This window comes from Rosa chinensis, chromosome 1 (assembly GCF_002994745.2).
Source record: "Rosa chinensis cultivar Old Blush chromosome 1, RchiOBHm-V2, whole genome shotgun sequence".
Lineage (NCBI taxonomy): Eukaryota > Viridiplantae > Streptophyta > Magnoliopsida > Rosales > Rosaceae > Rosa > Rosa chinensis.
Genome location: NC_037088.1, coordinates 2456739 through 2474359, shown reverse-complemented (window position 1 = coordinate 2474359; position 17621 = coordinate 2456739). Strand labels below are relative to the sequence as shown.

General features: G+C 37.4%; 1 protein-coding gene, 1 long non-coding RNA gene and 1 pseudogene across 4 annotated transcripts; 2 read left to right on the top strand and 1 right to left on the bottom strand.

Annotated features, from left to right (window-relative positions):
* The first annotated feature begins 3860 nt into the window (after positions 1 to 3860).
* LOC112178205 lies at positions 3861 to 6345 on the top strand. Of its 3 annotated transcripts, XR_002927416.2 has the most exons (7): positions 3861 to 4049; positions 4361 to 4484; positions 4705 to 4788; positions 5177 to 5270; positions 5367 to 5661; positions 5747 to 5859; positions 6207 to 6345. It is a non-coding gene; the product is annotated as an uncharacterized LOC112178205 (long non-coding RNA). The 3 variants fall into 3 exon arrangements; XR_005806716.1 differs by having other exon boundaries at positions 5442 to 5859; XR_005806715.1 differs by having other exon boundaries at positions 5367 to 5859.
* Positions 6346 to 7104: 759 nt separating this feature from the next.
* Positions 7105 to 9852, top strand: LOC112198247 (receptor-like protein EIX2). Its single transcript, XM_024339336.1, has one exon. It carries the CDS (start codon positions 7105 to 7107, stop codon positions 9850 to 9852), a length of 2748 nt encoding a protein of 915 aa, XP_024195104.1.
* Positions 9853 to 10227: 375 nt separating this feature from the next.
* LOC112198239 lies at positions 10228 to 14414 on the bottom strand (annotated as a pseudogene).
* Between the last annotated feature and the right edge of the window lie 3207 nt (positions 14415 to 17621).

Below are 17621 nucleotides of genomic sequence, written 5' to 3'. Positions count from 1 at the left end.
CTCTCAGAAATAACCACTAGTTATACCTCTTGATATTACATAAACCAAATCCTCAAGCTACTTATTACAGCACACTCTCACCAAATCAAATTGTAAAACTCAAATGAGTATAATTCTCCTCACAAAACAAATGTTGTAAATCTATTACTAATACTCTAAACCGCACGATCACTGCCCTGATTCTCCTGACCTGTGAGATTACCCGCTACACAATTTGAATCGTGTACCGGGATTGCAACAACACCAAACCCGGTGAGCTTGACAGCCCGTATGAGTAAACAAGAAAGAACTGTTGATTGATTTAATTACAATATTATTATAACTCAAGTAAACAATCAACACACTCACAAGGTAACTCCAAAAATCACATAAACATAAAAGTATGTATTTTTCGATACTCTCTTTTAAAACTCAATCAACAAATATTGCATCATTAATATGTGAAATAACATTAAAGCAATGCATGCTTGATTTTCTTTTTACCAACACCTTCACATATTCAAAATATATCATGGATAGATATTTGATCAATTTCACATAATACCTTCACATATTCAAAATAAATCATGGATAGATATTTGATCAATTTCACATAACACCTCCACATACTCAACATATATCATGGATAGATATTTGATCAATTTCACATAAGTACATTTCTCTTTTTAGTGAATTTTCGGATTAACTGGTAACAAATCATAAATCCACGTGTTAGGGTCCATAATACCAAAACACGGGATAACCAGGTTGACTGGTAACAAATCATAAATCCGCGTGCTAGGGTCCATAATACCAAAGCACGGGAATCCACATGCTAGGGTCCATAATACCAAAGCATGGGTAAGCCGCAGCATACCAAGGACACCTCCAAAGTATGTATACTCAAAGTAAGCGACCTTCCTAAGAGTATAATAGTGCACTATCTGAAGGGACTAGGGCCCACAGCTTAACTCCTCATAACACCCAAAACAGTTTTACCAGTAATTCACTTAAGCACGGGGTTGTTGAAATCACCCGGCTTCATAATTGTACTTTTCAGACATAATCAATTCCTCAACATACAATCTTTATAAATTTTAGATCGTATAAATGTATATGTACACCCATATAAAGAGACATATTATTTCAAGACAAATCGTTACTTCTTAAAATAATTTCCACATATTCACAATTGGCCATATAAAATAGTTTTCACATCACATGATCAACATTTCATTATTCAACAATTAAATGGGAGATTAATAGTTTGAATAATATCCAATCAATTCTCAATCATTTCATCATACCAATCACACGCCAATCAACATATATATTTCACGTAAATATATATATACGTAATCATCCGCTCAGGAATGACTACTAATACCAACTATAGTTCAAGTATAAAAACCGTGAAATTCATTTGTATAATAAAATCATTTTACTTACCTATGGACCGTAGTTGATCAAGTCCATATGATTTAAAACAAATATTTTCACACAATTACGACAAAAAAATAAAGTAATTAAATTTATTCGGTTCGTAATATGAACCACGTGAGGTTTACTCACCTCTAATCCCGCTGCGTCTTCTAACAAGTCAATTATAACGATATTCCAAACGCTCGTCAACTCAAACCGTCAAGTACCTAATCAAATATGGTCTTTGCTTAGTAAATGAAACACGAAATAAACTTAAACGACGATCCAACGGTCAGATTCTAAAATAAAGACGATCTAACGGTCGGATTCTAAAATAAAGGTAATCCAACGGTCGGATTCAAAAATAAAGATGATCCAACGGTCGGATCTGAAAATAAAGACGATCCAACGGTCGGATCCTCACGGATCGCCCTTAGGATCATCCTCCAAAAATATCACGAAGATCCAACGGTCGGATCTTCCTGAATCGTCCTTATAAACATCTCCACAAAATTTCATGAAAATCCAACGGTCGGATTCTCACGAATCGCCTTCCGAAATACTATTTCACAATTATACGAAGATCAAACGGTCGGATCTTCGCCCGTGACCTCACAAAGTCACCGGGACAGTCATACGATCAACATACTAAAATTTGAAGTAAAACCGATGGTCTGATCTTCACAGATCGTAAACCGAAGATAAAACGTAAAAACGTTAAAACGTAAATCCACTATTTATCAACTTTTTTCTAAAATACCTTGTAATATATCAAAACGCTCGTATGGATGCGTAGATCATCGTCCAGATAATATAAACTCAAAATATGGTCCGACACGCCGCCACAAGCGGTGGTCAGACGGCGGTCAACGCGGCGGTCAACACGGCGGTCAACCACCTCCGATGCACAAGTCGTCAACTAAAAACTTCTTCAAAATGAAGGGTTGATGAACTTTCATACCTGGAGCTAAGTCTGGTTGGGCCTAGATCGTCCTAGATCAAGCTTTGAAGTTTGGATTAATCTCAGCCGTCGATCACGTTCTAGATCCAATCAGAGCCGTCAAAAAGGTCAACCCTTGATCTAGCGCTATACACTCCAAATCGTCAAGCATGGAGGATATGAGGATGATCAGCAGGAGGAGGCGATCAAGGAAAAGGGGAGGATCGGTCGTGGGGACGCCGGAAAAAGGGAATTCTGTCCGGGTCGGGTTCCGCACACCTGGGGCTTCTTCGATCCGCGTCTGGGGGCAGCGTCGGAGCACGGCGACGCCAGAGGGCGTCTGGGCGTAGAGCAGAGATCATGGTGGTGTCCGGGTCCGGGGCCGGAGAAGGCTGGAGGGCGGAGAAATCGCCTGATCGGGTCGGCGGGTCTGCCGGCCTGGGACGGGTCTCGAGCGAGAGAGAGAGAGAACGGGGGAGGGACTGAAGAGCAAAAATAGAAAAGTTTCGTCCTTAATGAAATATCCGGAAATTTCGTCTATTTATAGAAAAATCTCAAATTTCAAATATTCATAACATATTCATACGAACTCCGAATATTGCGTTCCGCATATGCACGTGATCGTATCGACGAGATCTACAACTTTCATGAAGGAAGTTTTCCCAAATTCGGTACGTATAAAAAGTCAACTTTCGCGGGCCCCTAAATAACGTTCGATTTCGAAAATAAAATCGTCCGAACTACTTCCACAACTTTTCCAAGTTTCGTGCTCGCTCTTAATATCGCGAAATCAATTCTAAAAATCCACGGAATTTAATTTGGATTTTTCGGGGTATTACAGTCCACGCACTGTTCATCGACTTAAAGCATCTCCAACAGTAGAATTTATTTTTTAGTTAAATTTAGCTAAACTTGTGAAATATAGCTATTGATTTAACAATGTTGCTCCATCAATGATAGTTATTTGTAAGTGATATATTATGTTTCATCGAATCGTAAACTGACATGTGGACAAAAGAGGAGAGAGAAATATAACTTTTGCTTTAGCTATGTAGGATTCTCTAGTTAAATATAGGCATATAGCTAGTCAATTTAGCTAAAGTTAAATATAGCTAAGCTATAGCTAGTCTGTTAGAGTTGAATTTTGTTTTAAAAATAATTAAATATAGCTAAAATTAAATTTAGCTATTCTGTTAGAGATGCTCTTAGTAACAGTGCCGGCTAGAGCCGAGCCGGTTATGGATGAAAAGCCAATTTTGCCCCTGCCTTCTGTTTCTTGCTTCGACACCTGGGGTGTTGTTCAGTGCGTGTTGGTTTTGCCTCGACACCTGGAGTCCTCTCAGTCCTATCGTGTCTTCGCTACTTCGCTCCACAGAGAGTTGGAGAAAGAGGGAGAGATAGCGAAGGAGGTGGTACTGTTTGTTAGCTCGGGAGATTTCAGCTCCCTGCGTAGATTCGGATTCGATCTTCCCTGCGTAGATTGGTTGAACGCAGAAAGCCTTGGTTCCTGGGAGATTTCAGCTCGGGAAAGCTTTCGCAGTGTTCGTTTTCGCAGTATAATAAGCATTGATATTTTCCTGAAACAATTACGATAATTTGTTTTACCAGATTCTTGATCCATACCCAAAATGACGTTGTATCTCTAAGGGCAGGAAACCACCCGACTCAAATTGTTTGAAATTCTTGACTAAAACAACACAAGTGGAAGGTATTTGTGGTTTTGTGAGAATTTGATTTGAAATTTTTTCTGGGTTGTATATTTGATTGGTCAATGATTGGATGCTTCAAAATTGAATACTTGGATTTGGATATTTTATGATTAGTTCGTTATAGTTTGAAAAAGAGTGAGAGGGTTTCTGAGTATTTGACTTCTCTGAATGAATTTTGGTTTCTGGTTCTAAATATACGAAAGTTTGGTTTACTATTCATAGTGTTCATAAGCCATTTGTTGTATCGGCTATTGCTGACCTTTGAGTTTTTTGTGTGGTTATTCAACTGCGAATTGTTTATCTATTGCAGAAATGGATAGAAAGAAGGAATGAAAGAAAGAGAGGTCCGTTCGATCTTTTGTTGTTGGTTGCTGATCAAAGGATTGTTGATAGGGAGAGAATTTTCATCTGTTCTTTGTTTGTCGGGTTAAAAGGTAAATGCTCTGTGTGAATTTCATGGATTTGCTTTGTGATTTTGATTTCATGCTCTTGATTTTCAAGATTGTTATTATAGTGGCCTATTTGGGTATTTGGTATCAGAATTTCCCTCTGATATTTTGATTGTTAATCTCTGTAAATATGGAACCATATATATTAACGTACTTGAGGGAATGATTACTGATCCCCTGAATATATTGTTCGACATGCATACAGATTATTCCCAACCACTATCTTGCTTCAAGTCATTTTCTTCAGTGAGTACCAGACCCAGCAAGGGTAACCAAAGCACCACAGCAAGTAAGTTTTCAAATGTTGCAGATATATATACATCAGGGTAATTGATTCTGTCTTTGCTCAATTTCTGGTTTTCAAGTAAAGTCAGTTGCTTCTTCACAGCTAAAATGGGTTCCATTTATGCAATTTGGTAAAAGATGACATATAGACATTTGATTGCTCATAGTGACATCAACTTGGGTTCACTTTGTGATTCTATCTTGATATGATGTATACCAAGTTTCCTTTTGATTCAAGTCAACTTGAAAGTCAATGAATCCGTAATCGTTATATAATTAGTTAATGAATGCATTGCTGGATCAACAACTTTTTAAGCTTAGTACATCTAAGTCTGACAAACTTTATCTCTTATCTGTTCATCTATATATCATAGTTGCATTTTTTCCCCCAGCTTCATCATGTACTCATCAAGTGTGCTTAATATCTGGATGAAGATTCATAGTTGAAGGCTACAGACTTTGGCCTGTCAGATTTTGTGAAACCAGGTTGGTCAATTCTTCTTTTTATAATGCGCACAGCTACTTGATCTTTTAGTAGAGTTATTTGGTCAGTGTTTTATTATGAGTGAATAATCTTCGCAGATGAAAAGTTTATCAAAATTTTTGGTAGTACATACTGTGTAGCCCCCAAAGTGTTACATATGGCTTATGGTACAGAGGCTGATGTCTGGAGCGTAGGTGTGATTGCACACATTCTATTGTGTGGCAGCTGTCCATTTTGGCCTTGAACGAAGTTTGGCATTTTTCGGGCAGTTCTAAAAGTTGATCCAAGTTTCAATGAACCTTGGCCACCTTCTCTACAGAGGCAAAAGTAATTTTGTCAAGCGCCTATTGAATCAAGACCCATGGAAAAGAATTACCACTGCACAAACGTGAAGTGAGTGCCTTATCCACTCTCAAAATGCTTAGTCATGAACTCATGATTAACTTCTGAAACTGTCACTCACTGCTTTCTCTTGCAGGTCATCCCTGCCTTGAACATCATAACACTGTTAAACTTCCTCTGGACATAATAATATTGAAGCTCATGAAGGTTTATATGCGCTTATCACCTCTCCGCAAAACTGCTTTAAGGGTGGGTATATGATGCCACTTTCAACTGAAAATATATATTAGTATTGCTATTGTATCTATCGATGGTTATTATCCCTTCATGTTTCTTATTGCAAACCCTTTTTTGTATTAAATACCAATTTTTCTCTATTTCCTCAAGTTTTTGGTAGACTTTAAGACCAAAATAGAGCACCGGGAAAAAGCAATGTTGTTTCTCATTCTTTTTCAGTTTTGTGCTGATTGTTAGGCGCTTAAATCCTAAACTAAAGGTTGTTAGCTGTTCTGTACTCGGTGAATAAACAATCTAATTTAACCATGATATGTTGCTTACTTTGAAACTTGCTCAAACTTTCTATGATACTGTTTCAGGGAGTTTTTTGCTCAGCTTTCCAGGTTGGTGTATCAACATGGTGTCTTAACATGACAGGGCCGATTTTTGTATCTATGTTCAAACCTTTGGGGATCGTAGTTGCAGTTGCCACTGGTTTTGGAGTGTAGCATACTCTTTACTTTCTGGATTCAGAAAATCTAGAAAGAAAGCACGGGCTATCTAGCTTAATTTTGAGTTTAACAACCAAAAAAGAAAATTGTTGTTTATGTACTCTAAACGACTGAAAACACGTATCAATAACAAAGAGACCCGCAGCAAAGCGCGGGCTATCTATTTAGTTAATATAGAAGCAGTCACGCGGAGTGATTCAACTATGTCCATGACTAATTTTGTACGATCATGTTCCACGTTGCTACTAGAGAATACTCCCAGAAACGACCCAGGCGGACAGCGGAGAAGGGAGACTCTTCAAAGTCTCTATTGATTGGATTTCTAATCTAAAACGCACCTCCGTCACTCACTCATCCATCATCACTTAAAAATTTCCTAAACTTGTAAATTGGGTTGACAGCGGATAAGGGAGACTCTTCAAAGTCTCTACTGATTGGATTTCTAATCGAAAACGCACCTCCATCACTCACTCATCCATCATCACTTAAAAGTTCCCTAAACTTGTAAATTGGGTTGATGTTGCATGACGACTTGGAATATTCTGGACAAATAAACCTAACCACGCGATTCAACCTTAGAGTTGCTATAAATTCAATTTGTGCTCAGCATCCTATGCATCTGCAACGACACGAAGTTAAAGGCCAGAAAATAATGGATATCTATGTTTACTTTAACCCGATCTCTCGCCTCATTCTTCACTTCTTGCTCTTGTTATTTTTGGCATCTTCGTGCCTAAACAATAGCAGTGTCGTGGTGGAATCATGCATGGAGGAAGAGAGGCGAGCACTTCTCAGCTTTAAACAAGACCTCAGTGATCCTTCTGGTAAGCTTTCTTCTTGGGCTGGTCACGAATGCTGCCAATGGACAGGGATTTCATGCAACAACCGCACTGGTCATGTTGCAACGGTTGACCTCCGTAATACATATCCATACACCACTGGTGATGATCAGTGGAACACCACGGAGTATCTTCAATCTTTTTTGGGGGGTAAGTTAATTAATCCTTCTTTGCTTGGCTTGAAACATTTGAGTTACTTAGACTTGAGCTCGAATGATTTTCAAGGGACTCACATTCCCAAGTTTATTGGGGAGCTTACAAGTCTGAGATATCTCAATTTCTCAAGTACCCAGTCTTTGAATTCAGTTGTGGGAGAGATTCCTTCTTCTCTTGGTAACCTCTCAAACTTGAACTATCTTGACCTCAGTTCTAGTTATTCTTCTCTTTCTTCCAAAAACTTGAATTGGCTTTCTCATCTCTCTTCCCTAAAATACCTCAATCTTGGAGATGTGAACCTTAGCAGCACAGGAGTTAGTTGGCTACATGAGGTTAACATGCTTCCTTCACTCTTAGAGTTGCATTTGTCTCATTGCGGAATTGGTGGAAACCAGCTTCCACTCTCCATGCCTACAATTAACTTCACATCACTTTTGGTCCTTGATATGTCATGGAATTTTATTAATTTTTCATATCCTAAATGGATGTTTAATCTTACTAGCCTTACAAAAGTTTATCTGAGTTGGAATTCTGTCAGTGGCCCCTTTCTTGATGAATTTGTAAAACTCAAATCTCTAGAACACCTTGACTTACAGAATGTAGGTCAACTTCCCAAATTTAGTGGAAATTTGTGCAGGCTCAAGTCATTAAGTCTTGAAGGGAATCAAATTGATGGGGGGATTGAAGAGTTTTTGAGTGGTTTCTCAAATTGTTCATTTTATAGAATGGAGTCACTAGATTTGCAAGGCTGTGGGCTGGTAGGCAAATTGCCTAGTTCGTTGGGAATGCTGAGAAGCCTGCAGCATCTCGATCTCAGCTACAACTCTTTTTGGGGATCCATTCCAGAATTTATTATCAGCAATTTATCATCATCCCTGAAGACACTTGATCTCAGTCATAATATTTTCAACGGTTCCATTCCTCAAAGTTTGGGAAAACTTTCTCAGCTAGTGAGCCTTTATCTATCTTATAATTCATGGGAAGGCAATTTAACCAAAGCCCATTTCATAAATCTCACAAAATTAGAGTATTTTGCAGTTAGCACAGCCCAACCTGTGCCCATCATTTTCAATTTGATTGATTATGAATGGATTCCTCCTTTCAAGCTCCACCGCATTGAAATGCACAACTGCCGAGTAGGCCCCGGCTTCCCTGTATGGCTTCAATCTCAAACTGAGCTCGTGTCGGTCTCACTTCAGAATGCTGGAATCTCGGGTCCAATACCAGAGGAATGGGTCTTTAAGATATCTTCCCAGATCCGATCGTTGGATTTATCTTCCAATCAAATAAGCGGAAAGCTTCCGTTCCGATTCAACTCTTTTCCGAATCTCCGTTCCATAGGTTTGAGCCATAATCAATTTGATGGCACTATTCCATCATCTATTTGTAGCATTCCACCTCTATATCAACTTGCTCTGAATAACAATCAGTTATCCGGAGAATTCCCTAAAGAATGGAGTTTGTGGAGCAACATAGCCATTGTGGATGTCTCAAACAACAATATGTCTGGTAATATTCCAAGCTCAATGGGCATTCCAAGTTCTCTTTATATACTGAAGATAGACAACAATCAATTTAGCGGAGAAATTCCTTCTGCCTTGCAAAATTGCTCATATTTGGAGAGACTTTATCTTGGAGGCAACAAATTTACTGGAAGTGTACCTTCTTGGATAGGATCAAAAGTATCCACATTCACAGTGCTGCAATTGCAATCAAACTCTTTAAGTGGACATATTCCTCATCATTTGTGCAGTCTTCCTTTCCTTCAGATCCTAGACCTTAGTCACAATAGATTTTCAGGGACTATTCCCAACTGTTTGAATAAATTGACTTCTTTAATCCATAGTAGTGATCGGGGCTGGATATATGGTGGTGATTTTGAGGTAACAACTGTGACTGTAAAAGGAAGAGCAAGTGAATACTTCTCTGGCAATGAGATGCTTCTAACCATTATTGATTTTTCGCATAATGATTTAGAAGGTGAAATTCCTGAAGAAATCAGCAGTCTCGTTCGATTAGCTACATTAAACTTGTCCATTAATCAATTAAGTGGAAATATCCCCTCAAGAATTGGAAACTTGCGCTTGCTTGAAACACTTGACCTCTCCCAGAACCAGCTTTCAGGACAGATTCCACAAAGTCTCGCTTCTCTGACCTTCTTATCTCACATGAACTTGTCTTGCAACAACTTGACCGGAAGAATTCCTTCGGGCAACCAACTTCAGACGCTCGATGATTCATCTATTTATAAGGGCAATCCTTCACTCTGTGGATTTCCTCTTTCAAATTGCACAGAAGATGGAGGCAACATGCATGAGCCTCATGAAGCTGATGATGAAAAGCTTGGTTTATATACCAGCGCGGTGCTTGGCTTTATCATAGGCTTTTGGAGTGTTTGTGGCACATTGATATTGAAGAAGTCATGGAGGTATGCTTATTTTCAATTTTTTGACCACATCAAAGAGAGAGTAGCACTAGCAATTGCATTGAAAGTAGCTCGTTTGAAAGCGCGGCAGTGATCGGAAACAAAACAAAAAGAAAGCAGTAGTTATATAATATGCTTTCTGATTTTTATCTATTCTATCTATGCAGTAATGTACGATGTACATTTCCTTAAGAACCTTGTTGTTTGATTAGATGTTGCTGTTGTTATTTTGGTAATAGCAGCAATGATTAGCTGCTATGCTTTTCTTTTTGCACTTGTATGGTCAGTCTGAATGTCCGTATTATCAAGTTTGGCTTTTGTTTTTGGTAGAAAGTTGTGAAATTCCCTTGAAGAGGTAAGGTTCTAATGTCCCCCTCTTGGTTTGTAAATTTTTCTGTTTCATATGAATAAAATGGGGGGATTAGGGGCAGCGGGGTCGCACTTCCAATGGCTAGGCCTCCAGTACTAGTAAATAAAGAATAGAAAATGTCATAGAACTAGTAAAATGAGAAACATTATGCAGGGGCTTCACATTGCAGAGTAAATATGATCCCTTAATTTTAGGTTTGTCACATACAAGACCCATCATTCGTCACATACTAGATTATTGAGATTTCTCCTATATATAAAGTAATGTCGAAAAAAATGTTCCAATCTAGAGCTGAGTCTCTATGAATGCCAGGATTGCCAAACCAGATGCCCAAACATCATCCTCCAATACATGTTCTTCAGGGAAGTGACTTATGCCTCCTCGACAGCGGACAAAAAGCATACCCACCTGTTCATATTTTTGGAGACCAGAATTATACACCACAGGAAATAACACAAACAGTAACATATGGTTCATGATTCATCTTGCAAATTAAAGATAACAAACCTTAGTTAAATGAGACAGAGCCATTGCATCATGTCCTGCTCCACTCATTAATACAGGTACTTCATCCTGAACAGAACCTGTCATTCTCTTGAGCCCAAGATAATCTGCTAACTTCAGCTTCGAAGTCAGCTCAGAATCGCAAATGACTGCATTTGCATCATGCTGAAAAGGTTCAAAGCATGTAAGGTTACTGTCTTACTTGTTAAGGTACCTGCAAATGATTGACTAGGACATGAAAAGTTCCACACCTTACGATCAATTGTGCATGAAACTGAACGCCTATCACATATTTGATACAATCGGTTAGATAATTCACATACAACAGCTTCACGTCCCATGTCATCAATTGCACGTAAATCTACTGTGAATGTTACCTGAAATCAAGAAGATCATTTTCATTACCCGATTTAGCATTTAATATCAAATTTAGCAATGTCAAGAGATAAACTTCTTGCCTGTCCTGGAATAACATTACTTGCACTTGGCCAAGTCGATATCTCACCAACGGTACAAACGAGTAAGTTGAAAGTGATTCTAATAAGTAACTTTTGCATCGACCATCAAAAGACAGAAAATATTGAGGATGCTTACATAGGCTTTCTAACAATACAATGGCTTCCGCAGCAGCAGCCATACGGTCATGACGCATGGACATTGGAACTGATCCAGCATGCCCCTGGGATCCTCTCATTGTAACCTACAATGTTTATGTATATTGGACAGCTCAGCCGAAATAAAAGTTTAATATAATGCCATTGTAGTTTACTACTTTATACATCAACATCTGTCTGATGAAATACAATCTATAATAGGAGCTTTTGTATTCAACTTCTTGGTTCTCTCATGAAATTATACAGAAATTTTCCCTTATGAGACATGTGTAAGTTTCTCATAGAGATATTGTTCCACTTTTTCCAGGACCTAAAAATCAATATTAGTCCCTTTTTGAATCCTCATGAGTTCCAGACATATATGTGTAGTTGCATAGTACAATTCTCAACTACGGAAATTTTTCTTGTTTGTATGATTAAATGAAACATAATTTAGACATGCACCTATGAAAAGCTGAAACACTTTTGATACCTTTAGTCTTGTCTGTCCAGCTATGCCTTTAACAACTTCTAGAGGAAAACCAACCCATTCCAGTACAGGCCCTTGTTCAATGTGAATCTACAACATGAAACAATCAGCAGAGTTTGCAGTCAGAGCACTAGAAGAACCTATAACATGCATCCATTTTATTGCTGTTTCCACAGAGAATATTCTAATACAGGTTATCAACATAACCAGCGTAGGGCATTATACCTCAACATAACCCCAAACTGACTTTGGGTCATATCTGAGCTGCTGCAAGTGCTCCTCTGTAACTTCAATGGAGTTTTTCTTAGGAGCATCTTGGATTGTCACACCACTGAACAAGGACTATAATCATAAATTAATTGATAAAGAATAGTGTTACAAATAGATATAAATTAGGATTTATTCGAGGAAACCTTTTATCAGTTATTTGCAGTCCTGAAACTGGTAAAATTCCAGCTATAGCAGCACTTCCTATGAATGTAGACTGAAACCTTACTCCTTCTTCATCACTAAATGCTATTACCTACAGATGTTGAGCAAAAGCAACATGATATCAGTCGTTAGAATTCTAGCAGAGCCACCAAACAGTAATTTCTGCATCCAGTGGAAGAGATTTAGTGAAATGTTTCTTGTGAAGTAGTCAATGATACTTTTCAATGAGCCAATGATATGTGTCACACCCCAAACCCGGGGTATGACTTAAGGGGTTCTCAAGCAAGAGAAATTCAGAAAAGACCAAATATGACACAACTTAATATGTAACCTTTAGGCAGGAACAGTTCGGCTTTGAGGATTTACGAAAAATTCATTGTGTGCAGAAATGACTTGAAATTTTCCAGAATGAAAGCTGACATAACAAGGTATAACATACTAAAATTTCAAGCTAATCAGAGTTCGAGAAGTAAGGAAAATGATGGATGCAAATAGACTGAACTGTCAGGTTTCAGAAGAACATAGCAGCAGCAAAGGCAACTTAGAAAATTCACCAAAAATTCACTGAGTGTCCAAAAGACAAGAAAATTTCCAGATCAATTGTTAACTGGCAGAACAGAAACATACCAAAATTTCACGACATTTAGAGATCAGTAAGTACGGTATCCCAGAGCTCGAAGTTAACATATCAGTAGCTTTCTCAGAAATTCAGCAAAGCTGTTTTTGATCTCAATATGAAGTTTTAAATCTAAAAGTTGGTTTATTTTGGTAAAAATTACTTTGTGAGAAACCTTGAAGGGTATACTTTGATACAGTTGAGTTTCATAAGAGAGCAAACCTTGTAGAGGACTCAAACAACGGATGGGAAAAAGAAGCTGCAAACTAACGAAATTTCTAAAAACTACACTTGAACTTATAACTTGATAGGCACAACAAAAGACAAGCTTACAAACGTAATGTATAGCTACTGGACACCAAAGATACGTAGGATTACAACAAGGTTACAATGAACATTACAACCCCATTTGGTTGTTCACATCCCATGTAAGTAGAACCTAAAGCTTCCTCAAGTAGGTACCAGTGATATTAAGTCAAAAGTACGTACAGCAACCTAGCCTTCGCAAGAACTTCTCAAATTATGAACAAAGTTCACCCACAATCTCTCCTAGTCAAGAGGATTCTCCACGTAGCAATGCCACCAAAAATTAGCTTTAGACCAGAAGCTATTTACAAATAGAGTGAGCCACCTGAAAAGGTTTTGAGGAAGACGGGGGTGAGCATAAACGATGCCCAGTAGGGGTTTTAAAAATCGTTTTCGAAATCGCATTTGTCTCAAAAATCATTCTATGCCTTCTTGAAACGACTTTAAAAGAAGCTCACTTTGAAACAATGAAAGTACGGAGTTTAACGAAATCACCAAATGAATTTCCTTTAAGAGAATCATAACCCAAATAGCTTAAAAACAATTTTTCCCCTACCTCAAGCTTATCAGGTGGTTTTTGCAGATTGCTCCAATTGATCTCCCCCTTGACTAACCTTCACGTTTTCTGTCAAAGACTTTACACTATCAATTTCTTAACACTTTAACAGATTCGAATTGGAAAAGAAGATGAATAATTGAACCCGAGATATGCTGATTGCTGATTTGTCAGCAACCACTACTCAGACTTATGTACAGACCTCAATACAAATCCGATTGAGCTGATTTTCGGATATGTTATAGACACGACGATGAAGAACAACTTTGATGAAGAATGTTTTTCGATCTAAGGCTCGGATCTAGGTGTATTCGAGCATGCAAATTGGCTGACGAACATGGTAAGAGAATACTGAAAAAGCAAAGGAATGAGGCTTAAATAATCGATCATCTCCCAAATCAGGTGAAAAGATCGGTGTACAAGTGCTTTTGTTTTATGTCAAGAATGGGCTGGGCTTAGTAGTATCATTTGGATAATATTTCTGAACTTGAGAAAATCATTGCTGAAGAAATGTCCAAATGTAAAGAAAAATAAATATTTTGAATTGAAAACTAAAATGGCAAATCGTAACATATTTTGCAAATAAAACTTGGCACAAACTTAAGTTCCTCAAATGTAAGACTTATTGACGGAAAACAAAATTTTGGGGTATTACAAGGAGTGAAGGAGAGCAGTTTAATTTCTCCTTATAGCAACGAAGTAATCTAGTGTATCAATTTTGTTTTAGCTCATGGAATGGACTAACCTTTTGGAGGAAGGCAGAAAGAAAGTAACAAAATCAAATACCATGGCTTAATAGTTTTGAAGTTGTCATCCATAGAAAAACTGAACACAATGCATACCCCGAGGCAAGTTGTTCACAACACACAGCTAAAAGTTTCTTGGACTTGAACACAACACTGGCATATTATTTATAGATTCAGGAATTTGGCGAGAGACTAAGAGTTTCAATGACAAAAGGGTGCCAAAACAATGGAAATGCGAGTGGGAGATTGGAGTAGCATTCACCCCTTTTCTCTGCAACAAGAAGCTGATTGGTGCAGTGCTCTATTCTTGATTGCGGCCAAAAGAAAATAAGGGGTTGTCTGAGTATCTGTAGCATCTTCCAATCGTAACATTATTACTCTTTAATTAACACTGAAAGCTACTATTTTTTGCAGTTAATGAAAATCATTGAACTAATTTTGAGGGACCTCATTTAGCAGACAAGTACTATCCCAACTTCCCATTTACTACATTAATATATACTATAAGAAAATATTATTTGATAAGGGTGAAACTGAAACCACTATCCATAAAATGATACAAGATTGTAAATGACCTAATACAGGAAAACCCAGAAATGACAATAGGATGAACTTTTGAAACGTGAATGTCATTATGGGACTGTCTTATTAAATTCTTGTAAGAATTGTTTAGGCAGTTTACCGCAAAACATAGGCCAAAAGGAATGCACAAAACACAGTTGAGAAATGGATTGAATATATTTGAGAACATTGCGGAGCTGTTCTGGAACATATTTGAGATCAAGTTCTGTCCTTCACAAAAGAAGGCAATACATGAGCAAGAACAAAACGAAATGCAAGAAACTAATGATTATAACCCAAGAACTTGTTATAAAGTAGAGAGAAGATAGAGAGAATAGTTGGGAGGAAGTAGAAGTCTTTTCATTCAGTCTCATTAGCCTCCTTTATATAGAGGTAGGGTTTACATCAAAGTACATAACTAATGAGTATTTACATGGACATCCACATAGATAATAATATTTACAACACTCCCCCTTGGATGTCCACCAATGAATGATGGTATTGGACGCGCTTATTGTTGCTTCGTTAAAAACCTTGCCAGGTAACAAAAACCCAGTGGGACAAAAAATAACCCTGGTCGAAGGACAAAAAGAGCACAACGCGCATATGTCCTAAGTAGCATACTTCCAGATGCTCCCCCTGATGAGAATCTCCCCCTGATTGTTGCAAGCCTCAATTATGTATGCGATAACCTACATCTATAGTAGTTTGATGTGTCTATCACTGAAGTGAGACCATGTGTACTTTGCATATAGGGGCTCATCACAAATTTTCATACCTGCAAAGGTTAAGCAATACCAACAAAACTAGACGATTTTCAATAAGTCTTACCTCATATGATAAGGTTAGAAAACAATCTCATATGCTTAAAATCATACACAAATTAATAGCTAAACAATATAAAGAAATTGACACATTTAACTTTGTATAGTTTAAAATATTGAAAAATCATCATGGCATACCTAGCCATATACACATCAATATCTTTGTGTATTGATATGTCTCATACAAGCTCTTCAAGAGCTCTAAGTAATTCATAACTTTGTGAAAGTTAGAATATGTTGCAATATTATATTCATAATTCGAATTCGATAGTAGTCTCTTCATAGTACTCATTAAGACAATTTAGATCTCGTTGACTAGAACGAAATGAGTACATATGAGCTAGTTTTAGACTCTTTGATTCCATGAGTGAGCTTCAGGCTCTTTCAACCATTCATGGACTTGCATTTGAATCCTTCAAGGATTTGATAAGCAATAGGCTTATAATGACACTTTACTTTTGAGATTTTGCTTATAGCAATGTATCTGTAAGATCTTCATAATATACGATGACAACATGCCATAAATCTCTCGTCAATATAACAGCTATATGTAACACTGTACTTATAGAAAATTGTCATTCGTATGAGAGAAGATATTCATAATCTCATGTCTCTATAAATAGATATTGTGTCTTAGTGGTTTATCTTCACTTTTGATAAATACCCTTTTGTACCATGTAGGGTTAAATGTCCAAGTATTTCACCACGTTTCAAATTCATTGGAATTGCCTCTTTCCAATTTGGCCAATAATAATGTCGACATTCATAATGAAACGTGGTATAGCATCAACACAGACCTTAATGATTTTTGGTAGCTACCGAATGTAAATTATCATCGGTGATCATCCGTTTTGTGATCCCACTATTCTCATATGCATGCAGTAGCTATCCATATAGCTTATTAATATTGGGTACCCATGCCTCTTCTGGGGCTTTCATCCTTTCTCAATAGACTTGTATCTCTTACACGGTAGTCATATTGCATGGATGAACTTATTTAGAGAATGTGGATCTTTTACTCATAACCTCATCTAGAGCGTTAGAGTGATACAGGGCTTTATGACCTCTACTTCACAGTAGTTAAAACTTTGGAAGCTATAGATATGTCACGCTTCAGGCAATTGACATATTTGATGAAATGTCTAACCATGACATCATTTATAATAGCTTTTGCAAGCTTTATTTGTGTAGCCTCGTTAAGAGCGCTAACATTTTAGTATGGCAGTCTTATCAGGAGAATCATGCCATTTGGACCAACATGAATTCTATAATTCGAGTGTGGCCTAGACTGCTTGTACAATATTTTTGCTTTAGGGAATTTTTATCCCTAGTATGAGGATTGTATTTAGCACATGATTTTGTCACTTGTAAACCAATTCACTTCAGAAGTAGTGATTAATAAATCCTTCGTACTTTATGTACGAGGCTCAATTTGAGACATGATAAATTTACTGATTCATGCGCAGGCATGAATGATGAATTACCCGTCGTACTTCAGGTATGAGGCCTAATACGAGAAATGATTAATTCACGCCGTTCATTAAAGACACTCTTTTCTCCCCCTAACAGCGAGAATATTATCTTATTGAAGTGACAAATCATATGTGCAATACTGCTCATTGACAAAATTCCTCATTAGCAAATTTTGCAATCACTATTGTTTAACACAACAATATTTGAACTCGACAATAAATCTCATTGGAACTTGTTGGTAATCTTACACAACATGAATGACCAATTTGGTTATGCCAAATTAATGTATTTGGCTAGATGAACTTCTGGTTCATAACCATATATGCCTCTTATTGTTGTGTAATATAATCCAAATGAGAGAGCCGATGTTTTTTCCAATATACACCACAGAC